The sequence below is a fragment of the Myotis lucifugus genome, unplaced genomic scaffold, assembly GCF_000147115.1.
Source record: "Myotis lucifugus unplaced genomic scaffold, Myoluc2.0 scaffold_66, whole genome shotgun sequence".
Lineage (NCBI taxonomy): Eukaryota > Metazoa > Chordata > Mammalia > Chiroptera > Vespertilionidae > Myotis > Myotis lucifugus.
Window position 1 is genome coordinate 4,604,075 of NW_005871114.1, and position 20,924 is coordinate 4,624,998.

Sequence of the window (20,924 nt, forward strand, 5' to 3'; positions counted from 1 at the left end):
CAACCTGCAGATTATATTAAATTGTGATATAAAAAGATCTCAATTGGCTAGTTATGGGACAAATCTTACCTAATAATAGACAAACATGTAAATTAACTATCCCTCCACTACGCTCACCAGCCAATCAGGAGAGTATGCAAATTAACCCAACAAAGATGGCGGTTAATTTGTATACATAGGGGCAAAGCGGCGGAGCGAAGGCTGAAGGCTCCGTCCGGAGCCACGAAGGCTGAAGGTTCCGGCCGGAGTGAAGGCCTGGGTCCCGGGTGCCAGAGGAAAACCGGTGCCAGCAGCCAGGGGAAGGGAAGGCCTATTGCACGAATCTCTTTGTGCAACAGGCCTCTAGTCTTAAAATAAAATTTAATAAGGATAATCTTAAAATCCTAAAACAAAAAGCAATATACAAGTATAGGATAAGAAAAACAGAGTTTAACAATAACAAAAAGAGAGAAAGATACAGAGATTTTAGAATGATGTGAGAGTATGCTCTGGCAAACAAAAAAGATAACAGTTTGGGCTCTACTAATGAAGTTCAGAATATGGAACAATGTATTTGATAGTCCAATTTCATATTATACTGGTTCCCCCATACCTGAGTATTCATGTATTCAACTTTAGGTATCAGACTTTAAACAGAAGGTAGTCAAACAAATTTGTTCAAAGAGCTTTGTATCTAAAATCATATTACATGAGAACAGTAAGAGGAATTCTTGATTTCTGGCTTTTAGAAGATTCAAAAGGCTATAGGAGAAGTTTTCATATAATGGGCTTGTGGATGAAGATTTGTGTTTTTCTGTATTACTCTAAACAGAACTGCCACAGATAGTGGTCAGACTGATTATTACACATGGTTGCCCAGCTACGGCGAGGAGGGGGAGAGGGAAGACTGAAATCTAGCTCACAATTCATTTGATAAGCCATGTGTCTTGGTTAGGCAAAAGGGTAAACTTTTTCTAATTCATATAAAGGGGAAAACTCTAGAGGCTTTTTTCCTTTTCTAATTTGCACAAAGGCAGAATGTGGACTCATGGTGACTCTGGCCCTAAGGTAGAACTAGTTCCATTAAGAGAAGTTTAGAGAAAGTGATTTCGGCTCAATGTAAGAAATAGTAAGAGTAATATAGTATCTGGAAACTCATTTTCTGAGAGTAGTTAGAATATCTAGGGGGGGAAAAAAGAGTATCTGGACAACTACTTGGTAGGGTTATTTTAGAGAGGATTTCAAGGTAGATAGAGAGGATTTCAAGGTAGATAGAGGAGTGTGTGTGTGTGTGTGTGTGTGTGTGTGTGTGAGAGAGAGAGAGAGAGAGAGAGAGAGAGAGAGAGAGAGAGAGAGATATTAGTCCTTTAAGAAAACATAAGCATTTTAAAAGGAGCCTTCAGTAACTCCACCCAAAGTAACAAAAGGTAGAAACTATCCTATGACAGGACAGAGAGGCAAAGATTGATTTTTTTATGTGCCTTCCTCTAAACATAGTTAGACTAGCCCTTCACAGAGGGAGATACGAGAACAGAAAGATCTAGATAGCTAAAGTTGCCTAGCCAAACAATAATTTCCATTTTTGGACAAAAACATCTAATTGAGAAGATACAACCAAATGCCAATAAACAGTTCAACCACCTAATTATTCAAATCCACATTAAAGATGTAATAATACAAAATGCCTCAAGCAGTATTTCTATAAGATGTTTATATGAGCAATGTCATACAGGAATAATCTCATGGACAACTTTTAATGAACTTTAGGAAATCAGTTTTAAACCATTTGTAGAATAGAATAATAAAAATGACATTGAGCTTAGAAACTTGTAAAAAATGTTTTTTTGTAAGTGCAAAATAAATATCATTTTGTAAATATAATAGTTTTATTTTGAAAAATAAATATCATAAAGGTTTTCTAATTACAGCAAAGTATGAATGTTTTTTAGAAAAGAAAATGAACCCTCCTATTCCCTAGGGAAAGACTATCTTTCTTTTGCTTTTTGATAAAGATCTCTCTCTCTCTCTCTCTTTTAAGAAAATAGGTTTTTAAAATCTTTGAATTTATGTGTGTGTGTGTGTGTGTGTGTGTGTGTGACAGATAAACAACTGATCTTGATCAAAGAGCTTACATACTTTTTCTTTTTAATATTAATTATGGCTTTTTCTAGAAGAATGCGCAAATATTTGATATTTGTTTGAAAAAAAATCTGTTACTTTTGCTTCAGTTGCAATCTGCTAACATTTAATTTTTTGATGTCTTTCACACAGAATATATTATTGCAAACCTTGTCTCAGAGAAGTAGTTTTTAACCCTTCTTGTGCCCCACTGATTTTCAATTTATTAACAATGGTGCCTGACTGAACCGTCAACCAGGGATTTTCATCATTTAATCAGTGTAGCATTCATTTGAAAGTGCTGCTTAAACACTGCTCTGTATGCTCATTCCCTGCATTTAATTTAATGTAGGTTTTATCACATCCAGAAGCATATATGGCAAGGCTAATAACCAAATAGCATATCTGGTTATGAAGCCGACTGGCTAATGTCAACATTAGATTATGGAATATGCCAACCTCATTACCTAAAGAAAACAAAGTGGAAAACAATGGCAATGGTAAAGGCTTGAGAAATTCTTTGGGGAAGAGAACAAAACATTCGGTATATAAAAGAAGCTTCATTTGGAACATAGAGTCCTAAGATCATACTTCTAGCAAATATCTAAAAAGTTACTTACAGGGAAAGTAAGAATGGCAAACTTAGAATAATTTTATTCATTTGTGACAAACATTTGGAGAGTCCTGGCAAGAATGACCAGAAGAAGGAATAAGGGGGAAACAGAATCATCTTTGCAATGATCCCTGTTTGGACTGCCATTCCAGTGCCTCTCTCTCGACCCTAAAAGTGAAGTTGTAAGAGTTTTCTCTTCCTGGAAGGAAGCTGCTTCTAAGGCTGCTGAAGGTTTAGCTCAATCAGGCCTCATCCCTCCTTTCTGAACTATCCTACTATAGGCCCTTTGTTTCATATAATTTAAACGTAGATTCCTAGAAATGCATGAGATTTAACCAACAAGGTACTTACATTCACATTGTATGACATCTAAGTTAAATTGCTGAATGGCTCCCATGCTTATCTGTTTTAACTCACTGTCCAGTAGCATCTGCATTAAGGATGTTGACAGATGCTGGCAGGCTGACATGCAAGCGGTCTGGGCAACTTTCCCCTGTTTAAAACAAATATCCAAACCAAAAAATAAGCAAATAAAGAAACAAACCGAAATATCGCATAAAGTATCAGAAATATTATATACCTGGCATTCTTTTGTTCCCTTTTTTGGGGTACAAGAGCAACTACTGGTCTTTCTATTTCTGCATTTGGAGTGGCTACGCCTTTTAGCATTGGAATTAAAATTAATATTCTTGTTCACTTATCCTTCTCAGGACATAAATATCATTAAAACTCTTATTCCACACAGGAAAATTAAAATACAAGTAAAAAATTATTTCAGATCTCTTGAAATGTCTCAAGTATTTTAAAACACATTAAAATATGATAGTTATGACATAAAATTAACTTATATTGACATTTTATTTATATCATGCTCTTTAAGCTCTTCTTTATGTAATTAACCATGCCAGAATAAAGGAAGTTAATAAACAGTATAATTTAAGTTATTATCATTTTAACTAAGTTAAAAATATACTTTGTCATAAGTTCTAATCACAACATTAGTTTGTACTATAGTTTCAATTATCGGGAAATAAAAGGCTTGCCTACCAATGACTTCAAAATCACCTACAGATCCACATTGAGGTTTAAAAATAAGTTTCTAAATCATCTGATAATTAAGAAATATGTAGTTAAGTAAAACTACAAGTACTTGTGGTTTTCTTTCACTAAATATACATAGCATTAGAAAAGTTTCTATTAAAATAAGTTGCTAAAACACTACATGAACTTTAATTGATAGCTTTAATTAAGACTCTATTTTCTCAAAATGATTTTTTAAATGATAATTTTAAATGTTTAGCCTTTAGATTACATAGTTGAATCACAATACAATGTCACTTTTAGTACAAATTGTTTCTTTACACAGGCTTTATTTTTCAACTAGAAGCTTAAAATAATGTAAAGACTCAAAGTTTTCTAGTGTAATACTGCTCCTAAAATGGCTATCTTCAACCTACATTTATGTGATTTGGTGGTGGACCAATTCCCAAAATAAGATTCAAAGACTATAAATATGGTTGGAAATAATGACTTTTGGAAGATGTACCATGTTTTGCTTCATTTGCATTAACTAATATTTACCCACTGATATTTACTAATTATTTTTCCTACTTACCACAAAAACTCTTTAGCTACAAAATATCTTCCAAACATATATGCTACAATATATTTACACAAAAATATTTACATAGAGTTGATGTGTCAGAAAAGAAATAACATAAATATATCTTCGTGATATTTACTAGAACTACATTTGTTCAAGTTACACATTTAAAGTCAGATGAGAAACAAGCAACTTTTATGAATGAGTATTTAGCATGTAGATATTATGCACAGAGAAAAACTGTGTATCTGAAATGGAATGTCAATTTCTCAATCAAAAACTTTAGGGATTAAAGCCGATGCAAACAATATATTTGACAGATACTGATGAACTGCCAAAAAGGAATGTAACAAACAATGCAAAACCCAGCATGCTTCCAGATCCCTCAAACCTGAGAGGAATTAGTCTGGGAGGCATGCAGCTCCATTCCCAAAGCAGAATAATATCAATATGAATGGGGGGGGGGAATAGAAAAGGAGAAATCAATGTCATGTAATTTAATTACAATGTAATAGGCTCAAGAATACTTAATGGAAATGTCATTTTGACATAATGGAACAATTCGTGCATTTTAGTTTAATGTACTTCTCTATTAAATCAGCTCCATGTCCTACTTATGTTGCTATTATAATATACTAACTACAAAAGCAGATTAATAAATTGCCAAGACAAAATTACTATTATATTCATCTCATAACCAAACACACTGCACAATGTAAGTGGTATTATTTTAAGGTGATCTTTAAAATTTAACATGAGTTCAGATGCTACAAATGACTATAAAGCAATAGTACTGGGGCCAAAAATGATGGTAAGAATACAGAAGTACAGGCTATTCTATAAATCTAGTGGAAAGAGGTAATGAAAACACAAACATACACATGCACACACATGAATTTAGCCTTTGTTTAAATGACATATGCATTAATAAAATTCTATATTAAATTTCTTTAATTATGCATATTAAGTAAAGACTTATTGTTCTTAAATGAAATAAATTCATTCTTTGCATAGCTCAAAATTGAAGTTAATATCAAGGGCTCAGATTCTTAATTTTTTCACAGATTATGTATTATTTTTTAAAATGGCTACTTCCTAACTATAAAAGGTAAACAAAATTCTTACATTTCATCTAATACTTATTTTTAGATATAGATAGGAAACTTTAATTTTCCAAATATTTTGCACACCCAAAAAATATCTTTAGCAATTCATTTCTGATGCCTGTAGCCCTTAGCATACTTTGATATAATCAAAACATCCCTTTCTGAACACTATTATTGCTATTATTGTTGATGTTCTTAATAACATATCATTCTAGGACAAAAATAATTTAAATAGTCTTACAATTACCTTTAGAAATAGAGATGCTCTGTTTTTCGTTTTTAACATTATAACAAACAAAGCCAAAATAGTTAAGTGAAATGATTGAGAAAATATAGCACATTTAACAAATTTCAAGTACCTAGAAATTTCTGCTCCCCTCATCTGAAAAATTAATTGCAACTATTACTAACATTTTCTTTCCCTTTAACAACACAAAGTTCAATAAATAAGTAAAAACACCTGCCAACTTTTAAGGTAACTACTTTTTTACCCAGCTCTAACATTTTGCTGAAAAACAACTTGCAAAGAGAGAACACCCTTAGACAAACTTCTTATATTTCAAAGGAACTTGTAAAAGAGAATCTGCTGACATATTAGAGCCTTTTTGCATTACCCAAAAGCTTTTCTTTTAAGAACAATTGTGGTAAAGAGACATTTGGCTCCTAGGAAATTCCCAGAGGGTCAACCATATGCATCCTTCCATGGCACCTTCACAGTGCTGCTTTCTAGATCCATGTCTCAAAAGCAGCTTTCATCATTTACTTGTGTGTCAGTCAATATGATTTATGGACTGCATTCAACAAAGTCAAAGCATATAGAATGAGAAATATGACTACAATCTGCTAATTTGTTTTGTATTGAGCCACTTAAGAGTCAAAGACCTGATGTCAGACTGAGACCAGCAACACAATTAACCAGTCGGTGACAGATTCATCCATCCTCCCTGCCAGGCTGTGCCAATCAAAGACAGCATGAGGCGACATTTGGTGAAATCAGTAAGAAAACTCATTCTCTAAGTAACCTATGTGAGACCTTGATTGACACTTTTTGAATTTAGTTTGTGGAACACAGCCACTCTTTACCCAATAGTCCCTTGCTGCAAGCTGTGAAATAAGGCTTTTAATGCCAATCACAGGAACAATAAACCACAAACCACCAACCCTCAGTTTAAAAGGAGTCAAGAAAACACATCTGCTTGTATGTCAAGCCAAATTTCCAAAATAATTTACTATTATAGATTAGGCTAAAGATACTGTTTCCTTTGAAATATCATAAAATGACATGATAACAACAATACAACACATTTTATTAATTATGACTCAAACTGTTTTAGTTTCAAAGTAATGTTTTGATAGATCTACTCCAATATAATAGTAGGAGAAATGTAGAATGCTTAAAAACTAATTTGACACACTTAAATTTTCATTGAAGCTTTCATTTCTGTCTCACCATTCTCTTATTTCAAAGATCTAATAAAAAAGGTTTGATTTCAACAGTAATTATTTAAAAGCACTTTTCAATACTGCTTTCATTCTCTCAAGTATATTTAAGATAAAAACGTGCTCTTGAAATCACAAACCATTCTGTATTGTTCTACTTTCCTTAATGATCCCAAGAGAGCCCATTTTCCTTTATATCCCTATAAAAGGTCAACTTCGCACAATAAACTACTTTTTTATTTAAGTAAAAAAGAATATATAGACTTGGAAATATTCTGCTGTATTTATTATTCTTTAAATTGATAGCAGGTTTTGTTTTAAAAGGTTATGTAATTCTTGCCAGAAAATAGTGAGAAAATGAAATCAAATTGTGATCAACTTGAAAATTAAATCTAACAAGGGAAAATGAATTTATTAATTCTGATTTTGTATGGCTGTCTAAAGTTATTATTTTCAAAGTTATTTAAATTAAAGCAATAAATACTACAGTATTCAAACTCACTGCCTCTCAGTTTGCTATATAAATTTAGTTATGAGATTGTGAAATAGTCTTTCAGAAGGAAGGCAAAAGAGGACTGATTTAATGAATCAGTCTCAAAGAGCCACAATTTATTTCAGTTCGTTGAAAACACAGACTGAAAGAGTGAGGACTTTCATCAAATGTGGAGTAAACACTAAAATTAGAAACAAATTCTTAAATGAAATATGAAAAAAGATGCCTCATTAAAAAGTAGACATTAATTTAAGAAATCTATTATTCTTCCTTCTATTTTATATAAGAACCGCTAATCTAAAGTTTTACTGTATGAAACTACATTTTGTTCTAATGGAAAAAATGTTATTAAATCAGGGGGGAAAAACATACCTATAACATTAGTCTAAAACATGAAAATTTCCCCATGATGATTTTAAAAATGCACAAAAATTCCTCTATGCACAAAAATTCCTCTATATAGTAAGATAGGTTTTGATCTATTTTCTGGCTGAAGACTCTGTATAACACTGAAATGTCTCAGATTCCCAATAATAGAGAATGGATGAGTTATAAGGTTTAAATATCAAGATGAATTCCTTTTAGTGAGTTTTAATAATAACTTTAACACCATCTTGAAGACAGATTTTTGAAATTATGCCAAAAACATTCATAGGCTTATCAAAATATACTCACTCTAACACCCCCAAAATTCTCCAAAATACTTCTTTTGCACTTCTATATTCCTCTCATGCTCTCATTCTGTTCCTATCTAAATAGCTATAGCCCCAAAAGAACTGGTTACATCAGTTAACCACAATCCCCACAATTATGAATTCTCTCTTCTTAAGCTTTTCTCCTCCTAACAAATTCTAATCATAGTGAGACATGGACACACACACACACACACACACACACACACACACACACACACACACACAGCTTACATAGAATGCAATTACTATCCTAAAGTTAGGAAATTCCACAAACTGGGAAAATCTCAGGACATGGCATATTTTTATTTCAATTAAAATTTCCTTATCCCAACCAAAGGCTCATCAAACTTTGATGGCCTTTTTCTGTTTTGTTTTGTTTTGTTTTGTTTTAAGCAACCTTTTGAACATGGTCTTAGATGACACATAATTCCCAGATTCTTAGCTTTCTGCAAGTATCGTTGCTGTCATGGTAGTCCCATGATAGCATCCAACTAATTTTAATAGGCAGAAAGATAATGCAAGGACAAGCAGAGCAGTAAAAGTCTAGAAGAGGTCAAGGTTTTGAAGAAATGCCTCTGCTTCCAGCTACTGATACTATCAGAAATCTAGATAGAATGGTGAAAGCTGCATGCACTGTGGCCAAGGAGGAGCAGGAGGAGGACGCTAGTCTGTGCTGACTGAGAGCTGACAGAGGTTAGTCCTAACTCTTAAATCTACTTGGTAACAGCAAAGTGGGAGTCAGGCATCTGTTTCAGTAAGGAATTGTTAAAAATATGAAGGCCCTATAATTTCTCTCACTCGCAAATATAAGAAAAGCAAGGGAAGGTAGAGAGGAGATGTAATTTCCCGTGTGGTGACTGAGTAGATGGCCAAGCCACAGAATTCAGGTTGAAAAACTGAAGCATTCCAGGAACTATTATTAAAGCAACAGCTTTGTGATAGCACAGTCATCCTCATTTCTTTACCTAAGAATCCAGCTCAGAGTATCAAGGTTATATCATCATTAAAATGTACTATTTTGCAACCCAAGCATGACTTAAAATTTGCAAAGAACTTCCCACGTTAGATAATGTAGGTGGTTTCCACATCGTTAGTAAAATGGACAAATGTCACCCAAGCCAAATGACTCTATCTTAATACATGTAGGTTTGTAGCTGATATATTATAAACACAGCCATATATATAAATACTAGAGGCCCGGTACAGGGCCGATTGGGCCGTCTCATCTAGTCCCAGGGGAGGGACCGCGGGAGGTTGGCTGGCCGAGGGAGGTTGGCTGTGGGAGCACACTGACCACCAGGGGGAAGCTTCTGCATTGAGCATCTGCCCCCTGGCGGTCAGTGCGCATCACAGCAACCAGTCGACCTGGTGCAATGGTCACTTAGGCTTTTATACATAGAGATAGTACAGAGTAATAGGCCTTTGTCATTCAAGGATTTATATTTAGGTTTCAAACTTTTAAGATGACTCCAGAGTCCAGTAGGGCTTCATTTGGTGAGAGGCACACATATGATTAACATGCTCTGTGAAATGGGTATGCAGGGGGAGGTGGAAAATAACTCAGACTGGATGCAGAGTTTATTGTGAAACACAGGTTAAAGGGAAGATACCATTTGTTTTCCTAAAACTGTATTGTTCCTCTCTGCAAAAACTCAAGTAACTTTCTAAACATGAATTCTTTGTCACCATCTGGCCAAAAACTGCCAGATGGTACATTTTTGTTTGCTTTTTGGTACTCAATCTTCCTGTTCAAGATGGTATTTTACTTATAAAGCCTGCACTAAGGATCTAGTCTATTTAATCTATAGCTGTTAAAAAGTAAAGTTAAAGGATATTTGTAAGTGTGCATATGTATGTATGTATGTATATATGTACATAAATACTATACATATATTTAGTTTATAGGCTCAGAAGAGACCATTTTAATGTTTCCATTTATATTTCCCAGGCATGGTGTGGTGGTAATGGAAAGAGAGGCAGGGAAAGTGACATAATTTGTGGAATTCAGTGCAAAGTAAAAATGTGGGTTTCTTGCTTAAAAATTATTAAGAATTTCAAGACAATAAGAATGAAGCATCGAGTCACATGCAGGACCTTCCTAAACTGCACAGTAGCACATCCATGAAGTAGGTCCCAAAGAGAGGAGACCACAACTCCATGGCTAGCTCCACACCTGCTCACCCTAGGCAAAATGCCCCCAAAATTTATATTAAAAATTCCCAGTCAGATTTCTACTCAAGGGGAAAGTCTATTTAAAAAAAATAGAGTATTGCCCAGCTGGTGTGGCTCAGTGATTGAGTGTCGACCTATGAACCAGGAGATCATGGTTTGATTCCCGATCAGGGCACATGCCCAGGTTATGGGCTAGATCCCCAGTGTGGGGCATGCAGGAGGCAGCCGATTAATGATTCTCTCTCATCATTGATGTTTCTAGCCCTCTCTCTCTCCCTCTCCCTTCCTCTCTAAAATCAATAAAAATCTATATACTAGTATTTTTAAAAATAGGGTATTTACACAGTAGCTGAGTAAACTCATATAAGCTCTTGAGGACTTCCTTACTAAAAGAAAATGAGCAAAATAAAATTTTCAAAACCTATTTAAGCATAACAGAAATAATTCAAGAAACAGAAAATGTCTAAGAAACCTCTAATACTCAAAGATATCTGAAAGATAATATATCTATTTTTAAAAAGAAACAGTATTCTATTAAAGAATCCTTAAAAACAGAAGTAATTCCTAGGAAATTAAAAGTATAATTAATAATATAGTCTACAGAAGAACTGAAAAATAAAATTGAGAAAATCTCTCAAAACAAAGAAGTATAAATAAGAAATGAAGAGAAGGATAAAAGACATAGAGGACCAATCTGGGAATTTTAACATCTAACTAATGAGAGTTCGGGAAAGAGAGAAGAGAAAAATGGAGGGAACAAAGTTATCTTAAAAATAATAGAAGGGATTCCCTGTACTCTATAAAAGATACAAAATTTTTTAGAGAAAGGGGCCACTGAGTGAAGAGCTAAGTAAATGAAATAAAAGCTATCTCCCACATGTTCCTATCACACTTCAGAATGTTAAGGATTCAAAAACAGATCCTAAAATGTGGAGGCCAAACACAATAGAGGAATATAAAGGAAATTACCAGAGTAAAAGCTCTTCAACCTAGAATAATATAACCAGCTATAACTATTTTTTTCCCTGTCCACGTACTTATTTATTCATAGCTGAGTTAAGTCAAACTATCCTATATAATAAAAGTGTAGTATGCAAATTGTCCCTTTGACCGGGAGTTCCTCCAGGAGTTCACTAGGGGGCGGTGCTGGCCAGGGGAAGGGAGGCCCCAGCCGGCAGCCACTAGGGACCCTACCAGTGTACGAATTTCGTGCACTGGGCCTCTAGTTAGAAATAAAGTGACATTTGTGAAATCTTATGTAGAATATAAAATCAAAGATAAGTGTGCACTGAGCTTTGATTCATACTTACAATATCTTTAAGCCAGACAAGACATCATGAGACACATGTGAGCCTAACAACTGCTATTTGCAACAAACTAACCAGCTAAACTATTAATCAAACATGAGGGTGTAAGAAGGTATTTTAGGATATGCAAGGACTTAAAAAGTGAACTTCCCTCTTTGGAGGAAGTTATTGAGGCAGTTCAACAAAACCAACCAGTGAGATAATAAAAACACAAAGAATCCAGGAAACAGTTCTCAACCCAGAGAGTAGAGAAGGAAAGTTCCAGGGTAACAGCTATGCATGATCTAAAAATTCCAGAGAGCAACTGGTACACATTAGAGACAAAGGCCTCTGGAGCTGTCAGAAGACAGTAAGCCAACAACTGATTGAGCATCTGTTTATTCCTGAGGATTGCTTTTGGCTAGAAGCATGGAGATTTACACTGACAAAATGAATTCAAATTAATTCAACAATTACTTAATGCATTTTATGAGGAACACTTTTAGAAATTAGTTGATATAAAAATAAAATATATATAAAGGTTCCCCTTTTTAACTCAAGGACAGCAGTTAAAAATATATCATCCCTGAGTAAGCTTCTCTAAGTTCTTTAGCACAGACCCACCATTATAATCTCTTTGAAGATATTCTTTTAGCCCAGTTGGCGTGGCTCAATGGTTGAGCATCGATCTACTGGTATGAACCAGGAGATCATGGTTTGATTCCCAGTCAGGGTACATGCACCTGTTGCAGGCTTGGCCCCCATCAATGATTCTCTTTCATTATTAATATTTCAATCTTTCTCCCTTCCTCTTTGAAACCAATATAGATATATAGATATATAGATATATAGATATACATATACATTTTTTTAAGATATCCTTTTAAAATATTTTTTAGTAACACCTTTCTTAAACTAGTCTAATGGGCCCTTGGAGCAACTCCTGGTAGGGCAAGAGTAAAAGATGATGAGAATAACTTTTTCCTCCCCATTTTAAACAAGGGAAACAGTTGGAGGCAGTTAGGTAGGCTTCAAATTAAATACTTTATTTTTGCATTCAGCTGTATCTTATCATGAGATTAAAAGATCAATACTTTTTTTCTATTTTTTTATTATTTTATTTTTATTCTTTTATTTGTACAAACACTACTCCATTCACATTTTAACAGTTCTATTACTTTTGAATATACCTAAAGAGAGCATGCTCATTCCACAATTATCTCTTTGGTCTTAGTATTCCTCAGCTGAAGAACCCAATGTTTTAGCTTATTCACATTTAAATGTCCCTGTTATATGTTTTTTGGGGGGTAATGTTTCATCAATTGATTGTTCAAGATTTAGATGAACTATGACTATATATCAGGATAGAACAATGCTCCTATTTTACTTTTAATCTCTGGCCTAAAAATATCCAATAATTTCTTGGCCTTTTCTAACTGGAAAAGCCATTGATTACATTGACTTTTATGAAAACTGCTTCTATTAGAGTTTATTTCTATTTAAGTCTAATTTCACAGTTTTATTTTGGTTTTGATGGGAAGAGAGTTATAGATATTTTGGTTAAAAAGTAAAACAAATTAAAACTTCAAACAACTGGGTAAGTTAGGATTCTTTACAAGTAATTTATAATAATGGAAGAGGAAATATATTATAGCTGGGAAGTTGACTTAAACAAGTAAACATCAAACTAAAATTGAATTCTAAAATATACTTCAGTAAGCAAAATTATAATTTTTTGAAAAAAATTTATACTTACAGGCAAATGAGTAAACACTTGAAAGATGCTTCTCAAAAAATTAATAAGATCCATTAAATAACCACTAGCTCTTCCATCTGGCTCAGACATTGTCCAGTCATAATCAGCAAGCTGAACAAATTCATCAATTTTTTGATTAAGTTTGGTATATATTTCTCCTTCTGCTGCATGTCGGGCATCCTGACAGGGGACAAAATAACAACCAACAAGAAATGGTTATAGAAACAGATAATAAAATAAGTTTTCTTAAATTCTAAATTTTGTTTCATATTTTTCTGTGGTGTAATATTTTAGTCATTTATGCAAATATTTGTGGCCAGGTGCACAAAATTCGTGCACAGAGGGGGAGTGTCCCCCTCAGCCCAGCCTACACCCTCTCCAATCGGGGACCCCTTGGGGGATGTCCAACTGCTGGTCCACAGGGATCGGGCCTAAAATGGCAGTTGGACATCCCTCTTGCAATCTGGGACTGCTGGCTCCTAACCACACACCTGCCTGCCTGCCCAATCGCCCCTACCTGCCTTTGCCTGCCTGCCTGCCTGATTGCCCCTAACCCCTCTGCCTGCCTGCCTGATCGCCCCTAACTGCCCTCCCCCGCCGGCCTGATCTCACCCCCAAAGGCCCTCCCCTGCCAGCCTGATCTCACCCCCAACTGCCCTCCCCTGCCAGCCTGATTGCCCCTAACCCCCTGCCAGCCTGATCTCGCCCCCAACTGCCTTCCCCTGCCGGCCTGATCGCCCCTAACTGCCTCTACCTCAGCCCCCACCACCATGGCTTTGTCCGGAGGAAGTCAGGCGTCCGGAAGATGGCAGGTCAACCCGGTCTAATTAGCATATTATCCTTTTATTAGCATAGATTAGACTATTTACTAGTCTAATATTTTAGTCATTTATTCAAAGTACTGCCTGTTGGCTGGCAGTACTCTCTTGTGTCTTTTAATGTATTTTTATTGATTCAGGCATGTGCTCTTGACCGGAACCAAACCTGGGACCTTTCAGTCCACAGGCCGATGCTCTATCCACGGAGCCAAACCGGCTAGGGCTCTTGTTTTGTTTTTTTCAAACTTCACTATCACCTTTTTTGTCTTTGTGTCACAAGATAATTATGAGCTATTAATTCTGAATTGTTCTCATAGCTCTAAGAAGACCTTTAAAAGAAAAAGAAGTAGAAAAACAGAAGTTGTCAAGAATGCAAAGACCACCCCAATCCACTGACTCATTGAAGGGAATTAAGTTGGACTACCACAGAAGAAATAAAATGGTTACTGGTGTTTTAAGTTGAAGGGGAAAAGTTAACTTCTCAGAGGAGGAAAAAAAGAAATAAAGGGAGTGATGCAAAAACAGCAGAACAAGGATCTCTACACGTTCTCTTCTCCACAAAGCAACTAAAAACTAGCAAAAATGGTCAAATTAACTTTTCCAGAATTCTAAAAATTAACTCAAACCTTGTAGCAATGCAGGCAGCATTTATTTTTTAAAAAATAGTTGAATCTTGGTAAGAAAGCAAGTTTTGTAGCATTTTAACATGCCCTGTTTCCATCTCCCTCCCCTGCTCCAGTTCTACAGTGCCCTTGAAAATCTACATCTCACAACTGGTGAAAGCCAGCAGCCTGTCAGCCACCCAAGGGAGCAGAATGGGTTGGAGTTCCTTCATAGCCATATCCCCAGAGAATTATCATTTGACCTACTTGGTGGTTCTTGGAAGACCCCACTTTCAGGGATGTCTTTATAGACATAGGGCAGAGGGATGTCCTAGGCAGAGGGATGTCCAACTACCATTTTAGGCCCGATTCTTACACTGAATAATCCAAATTACCTGAATTGGGGCTTGTCCAGGGCAAAAAGCCTATTCCTTGGGGACATTTGTTGACAACAATTAGAAACAATTGTTTAACATCGCAAATACCTGAAGCAGTGGATAATAGGGCACACAACAGGCTAACCAAAAAGCTTAAAAGGGAAAACTGAGGAATGAGATGTCAATAGATGGCTCTGAAAAGCTCTGACATATCCCTGGGAATCTAGAAGGCTATGTACATCTAGAAGGCCATGTAGGGCTGTGTGCATGCTCAGGAAAGACCTAAGCTCTCATCTAAGGTTGACCTTGAAACTCTTTGCAAGCAGGAAGTGAAGGTTAAAGCAGATGAGCATTGAAGCATGCCCCAATGCACACAGAGTCCTTCGCAAAGACTGGGGGACTTATTGGTCCCAGGCTTTTAAGAAATTTTTAATGATTGTGTCCAATCATTAGCTGGCCACTAAGCTAACCAAGCAGAAATTTGTGGCCACATGTGATAAAGAGTACAGACTTTCTAAAATTAATTCAGAAAAGTCACAAAACAAGCAACCACCAGGAATACACAATAAATCTCAGCATTACTACTCTTGTGCTTTAGGGGAATTATTAAGTAAAGTAAAAGATACTTAAACATAAGCACTGTGATACTGCGACAGACAGGCAACCTGATAACGGAGTGGACTACAGCATGGAAATGCTGAACAAAGGGATGACTCACATTCCGGCCAGGACAGAACAAGATTTCATCTCGCAATTTAAAATTTATTCATTGTTTCTTTCCAAAATTTTTCATTTAATACTTTTAGACTGCAGTAACTGAAACCACGGAAAGCAAAATTGAGGATAAGGGGGGACTACTGTATGACCATAAAAACAGATAGAAAGAGGAGTCAATTTAAGACTGAGTTTTTATTTCTCTACTTTAGACATCAGTGTAAGAATCAAGAAAATTATTTTATTCTTATATTTGGTACCTAAAATCAATCAAAAAATTAAAAATATTTGCTTGCTTATGCTTCAAATTAATTTAGTGACATGGCTACTTTCACCAGATTTTTTCATTATATTACATTAATGTGATTTTAAAAAAGTTTTAGGTTTTAGGATATGTGCCTTATACAAATACCCAAATGCCATCAGGGTTCAGTCAGGTAACATGAAGTAGTATGGCAGACAAGGTGATTGGGGGGGGGGGGGGAGAGGGGGGCAGGCACAGGATGACTGTAAAGCATAAATCTAAAGGTATTCAAACTCAAAATGGTACAAAACCAAATCAAATATGTCTATAGGATGACATTTATCTACTTACTATACACTGTATTTGTTTATTTAGTTATCTGCCCTTTTAGATTAAAAAATCCTAATGGTTCAGAACCATTCCACATGTTCTCAGCAACTAGCACAGAACAACAGAAATATATTTTTGCAAAATAAACATAATTTAATATATCCTCCCAGGCCAAAACTGACTGTCAGTATAGATGAAAAGTTCCAACCAATTATTGCCTATTCACAGAAATGTCTTTGGGGACACAATCAAAACCTTGCTTTTGACAAAACAAAATATTTCATTTATTGCTCCCTATCTAAGTAGCCTGTCCTGGAAACACCTAAGTCCTTCACACAGTCACTTGCTAGCTACTCCACTTTTAGCCATTTGCAGAAAAGGGCAATATAAGTTTTGAGCTAGAATCAAAGTCCAGAATGATTCAAAATCCATTTTCTGGATTATCTACTATTATTATAAGCCATTATAAATTAAATAATTTTCTACTTCTCAAATTACCTTAACTACCTCCTTTTCTTTTTTAAAAGGTCAGTGCCACATTTTTGCCTTTCCAGTTTTCAGGGACTTTTGTACTTCAAAAGTGTTAAAGAATGGCTAGGGGCTTTATAGTAGCATCTGCCTCTTCTTAGGTAATCTAGGTTGTTTGTCATCAGGTCTGCAAATCATCTGATATAAATAGATTTTCAAAGTACTCCTCAATCATTTCCTTCCCTGCCCTATTTCTGCTTCCTACAACCTTTATAAGAGGTACTTGCTATATAATTAACTGATTACTGATGATAAGTTACAGAAAAACAGAAAGCTGAGCACTTTTCATGTATCCATGGGGGTTGAAGAGTCCATAAATTTTGTTGATCTTCCCCTTTACTTATAGAACAAAAAAAATGCGGTTAGCTTTTCTGTTTTTGGTAAAGTATTATTCTATTTACTTTTCTGTTTAATTGGCATAATTGTTTATTCTATTCAATAAATATTTAAGTTTTGCTTTTCTCTGATCTACTTTTTGGATTTTATATAATTAAAAAATGTATTAAATTAGCTGCAAGCATAAAACTGTTTTATGCAGCCCTCTCTAATGGGGAAAGATAAGAGGAGAAGCTTATGGTAACAAGTAACAGAAGAAATAAATGTTACATGCATTGCTTTTATATTTTTTTAAATATATTTTTATTGATTTCAGAGAGGAAGGGAGAAGGAGAGATAGAAGCATCAAGGATGAGAGAGAATCACTGATGAGCTGCCTCCTGCACAGCACGCCCCCTACTGGGGATCGAGCCCGAAACCTGGGCATGTGCCTGGACCAGGAATCAAACCGTGAGGTGCTGGTTCACAGGCCAATGCTCAACCACTGAGCCACACTGGTCAGGCTACAGGCATTGCTTTTAAAAGATAACAATCAAGCTGCACAACAAAACAAGAAAATATACAAAAGAACACTTGACCAATAACACAAAAAAACTATGCACAAGGCATATAAACCATCAGAGGTTGAAATGTAACTAATCAGTCAAGAATATTGCAAGTGTGACAGCAATAATAAATCAACTATCTTGTTGTTTTGTTGATGGTTTCTTTTGCTGTGCAGAAGCTTTTTATTTTGATGTAGTCCCATTTGTTCATTTTCTCTTTAGTTTCAACTGCCCTAAGAGCTGTATCAGTGAAGAAATTGCTCTGCATATGTCTGAGATTTTGTTGCCTTTGGATTCTTCTAGAATTTTTAAAACATATTTGCCAACGTCATATCTGATAAGGGCCTAATCTCCCAAATTTATAGGGAACTCATACAACTTAACAAAAAGAAGATAAACAATCCAATCAAAAAATGGGCAAAGGATCTAAATAGACACCTTTCAAAAGAGGACATTCAGAAAGCCAAGAGACATATGAAAACATGCTCAAAGTCACTAATCATCCGAGAGATGCAAATCAAAACAACAATGAGGTACCATCTCACACCTGTCAGAATGGCTATCATCAACAAATCAACAAATGACAAGTGCTGGAGAGGATGTGGAGAAAAAGGAACACTTGTGCACTGCTGGTGGGAATGCAGACTGGTGCAGCCACTATGGAAGACAGTATGGAGTTTCCTCAAAAATCTGGAAATGGAACTCCCATTTGACCCTTTGATCCCACTTCTAGGAATATATCCCAAGAAACCAGAAACACCAATCAGAAAGGATATATGCACCCATATGTTCATAGCAGCACAATTCACCATAGCTAAGATCTGGAAACAGCCTAAGTGCCCATCAGTAGATGAATGGATTAGAAAACTGTGGTACATCTACACGATGGAATACTATGCTGCTGTAAAAAAGAAGAAACTCTTACCATTTGCAACAGCATGGATGGAACTGGAGAGCATTATGCTAAGTGAAATAAGCCAGTCAATGAAGGAAAAATACCACATGATCTCACTCATTCATGGATAATAAAGACCATTACAAACTTTTGAACAATAATAGATACAGAGGCAGAGCTGCCTCAAACTGATTGTCAAACTGCAGTGGGAAGGCCAGGGAGGGTTGGGGGGCAGGAGGGAGGGGGGTAAGAGATCAACCGAAGGACTTGTATGCATGCAGATAAGCATAACCAATGGACATAAGACACTGGGGGGTAAGGGAGGCCAGGGGATTGTCAAGGGTGGGGGGGGGGAGGACACATATGTAATACCCTTTGTAATACTTTTAGCAATAAAAATAAATAAATAAATAAATAAATAAATAAATAAATAAATAAATCAACTGTCTATTTGTAAAATAATTGAAAAATTATATTTTAAATAAGAAATTTTTAAAACTCTTACTAAAAAAGGTACAGAGCCCTAACCGATTTGGCTCAGTGGACAGAGCATCGGCCTGCGGACTGAAAGGTCCCAGGTTCGATTCCAGTCAAGGGCATGTACCTTGGTTGTGGGCACATCCCCAGTAGGAGGTGTGCAGGAGGCAGTGATCGATGTTTCTCTCTCATCGATGTTTCTAACTCTCTATCCCTTTCCCTTCCTCTCTGTAAAAAATCAATAATGTATATTTTTTTTAAAAAAAGGTACAGAGATATCCATCCCATGTGCCACCTGCCCCCACATTTGCAGTCTCCTCCACTATCAAAATGCCCTACCTGAGTGGTACATTTTTTACAATCAATAAACCTACATCATTATCGCCCAAATTCATAGTTTACATTTGGGTTCATTATTGTGCTATACATTCTGTGGATTTGAACAAATGTACAATGACATGTAGCCACCACTATTGTATCATACAGAGTAGTTTAATTGCCCTAAAAATCCTCTGTGCTGGATCTATTCACCTCTCCCCCACCCCTAATCCATGGCCACCATTGATCTTTTTACTCTGTTTTGCCTTTTCCAGGATATCACATAATTGGAATCAAACAATATGTAGCCTTTTCAGATTGGCTTCTTTGATTTAGTAATATGTCATTTAAAATTCCTCCATGTCTTTTCATGGCTTGATACCTCATTGCTTTTTAGTGCTGAATAACATTCCATTGTCTGAATGTACCACAGTTTACCCATTCACTTATGAAGCACATCTTGGTTGTTTCCAAGTTTTGACAATTAAGATAAAAGCAGCTATAAACACACATGTGTGAATTTGTGTGTGGACATTTTTAACTCACCTTGGTAAATAACAAGGAGTATATCTACTAGACTGCATGGTAAGAGTATGTTCAGTTTTATATGAAATTGTTAAAATCTCTTCCAAAGTGGCTGTATCACTTTACATTCCCACCAGCAATGAATGAGAATCCCTATCAGTCCACATCTTCACCAGCACTTGGTGATGTAAGTGTTTTGGATTTTGGCCATTCAAGTATATATGCAGTGGTATCTCACTGTTAACTTGTAATTCCCTAATAATATGTTATGAGGAGCATCTTTTCAGATACGTGCTTGCCATCCATATATCTTCTTTAGTGAGTTGTCTGATCAGGCCTTTTGCCCATTTTAAAATCAAATTGTTCATTTTCTTATTGTTGGATTTTAAGAGTTCTTTGTATGTATAGTTTGAATAACAGTCCTTTAACGAATAATTTTCTTGCAAATATTTTCCCCCAATCTGTAGCTTGTTCTCTTATTCTCTGATGATGTCTTTTTGCAGAACAAGTTTTTAACAAAATCCAATTGATAATTATGTCCTTCATGGATCATGCCTTAGGTGTGATAGCTAAAAAGTCATTGCCACTCAAGGTCATCCAGATATTCTCTAATGTTAATTTCTTGGAACTTTATAATTTTGCACTTTACATCTAGGTTTATGACCCACTTTGACTTAATTTTTGTGAATGGTATAAGGTCTGTATCTAGATTCATTTCTTTGCATGTGAATAACAAGTTGCTTCAGCATCATTTGTTGAAAAGACTATCTTTGGTCCATTGTGCTGTCTTTGTTGCTTTGTCAAAGATCAATTAAATATATTTATTTGGGTCTATTTCTGGGCTCTCTATTCGATCCCATTGATCTATGTGTCTATTTTTGGCCAGTACCACACTGTCTTTATAATAAATCTTAAAGTCAGATAATATCAGTCTTCCAACTTGGTTCTTCTTCT

The 20,924-nt window shown here is 35.5% G+C and overlaps 1 protein-coding gene across 4 annotated transcripts in view; it reads right to left on the reverse strand.

The window, feature by feature from the left end:
• EXOC6 (exocyst complex component 6) overlaps positions 1–20,924 on the reverse strand; it is a 107,116-nt gene that overhangs the window by 43,717 nt on the left and 42,475 nt on the right. For all 4 annotated transcript variants that reach the window (XM_014456963.2, XM_023754910.1, XM_023754911.1 and 1 more), the window contains 2 exons: positions 13,262–13,441; positions 3,062–3,203 (listed from right to left, as the gene is read on the reverse strand). In XM_014456963.2, the coding sequence (XP_014312449.1) occupies positions 3,062–3,203; positions 13,262–13,441 (322 nt within the window). The remainder of the gene's footprint in view (positions 1–3,061; positions 3,204–13,261; positions 13,442–20,924) is intronic.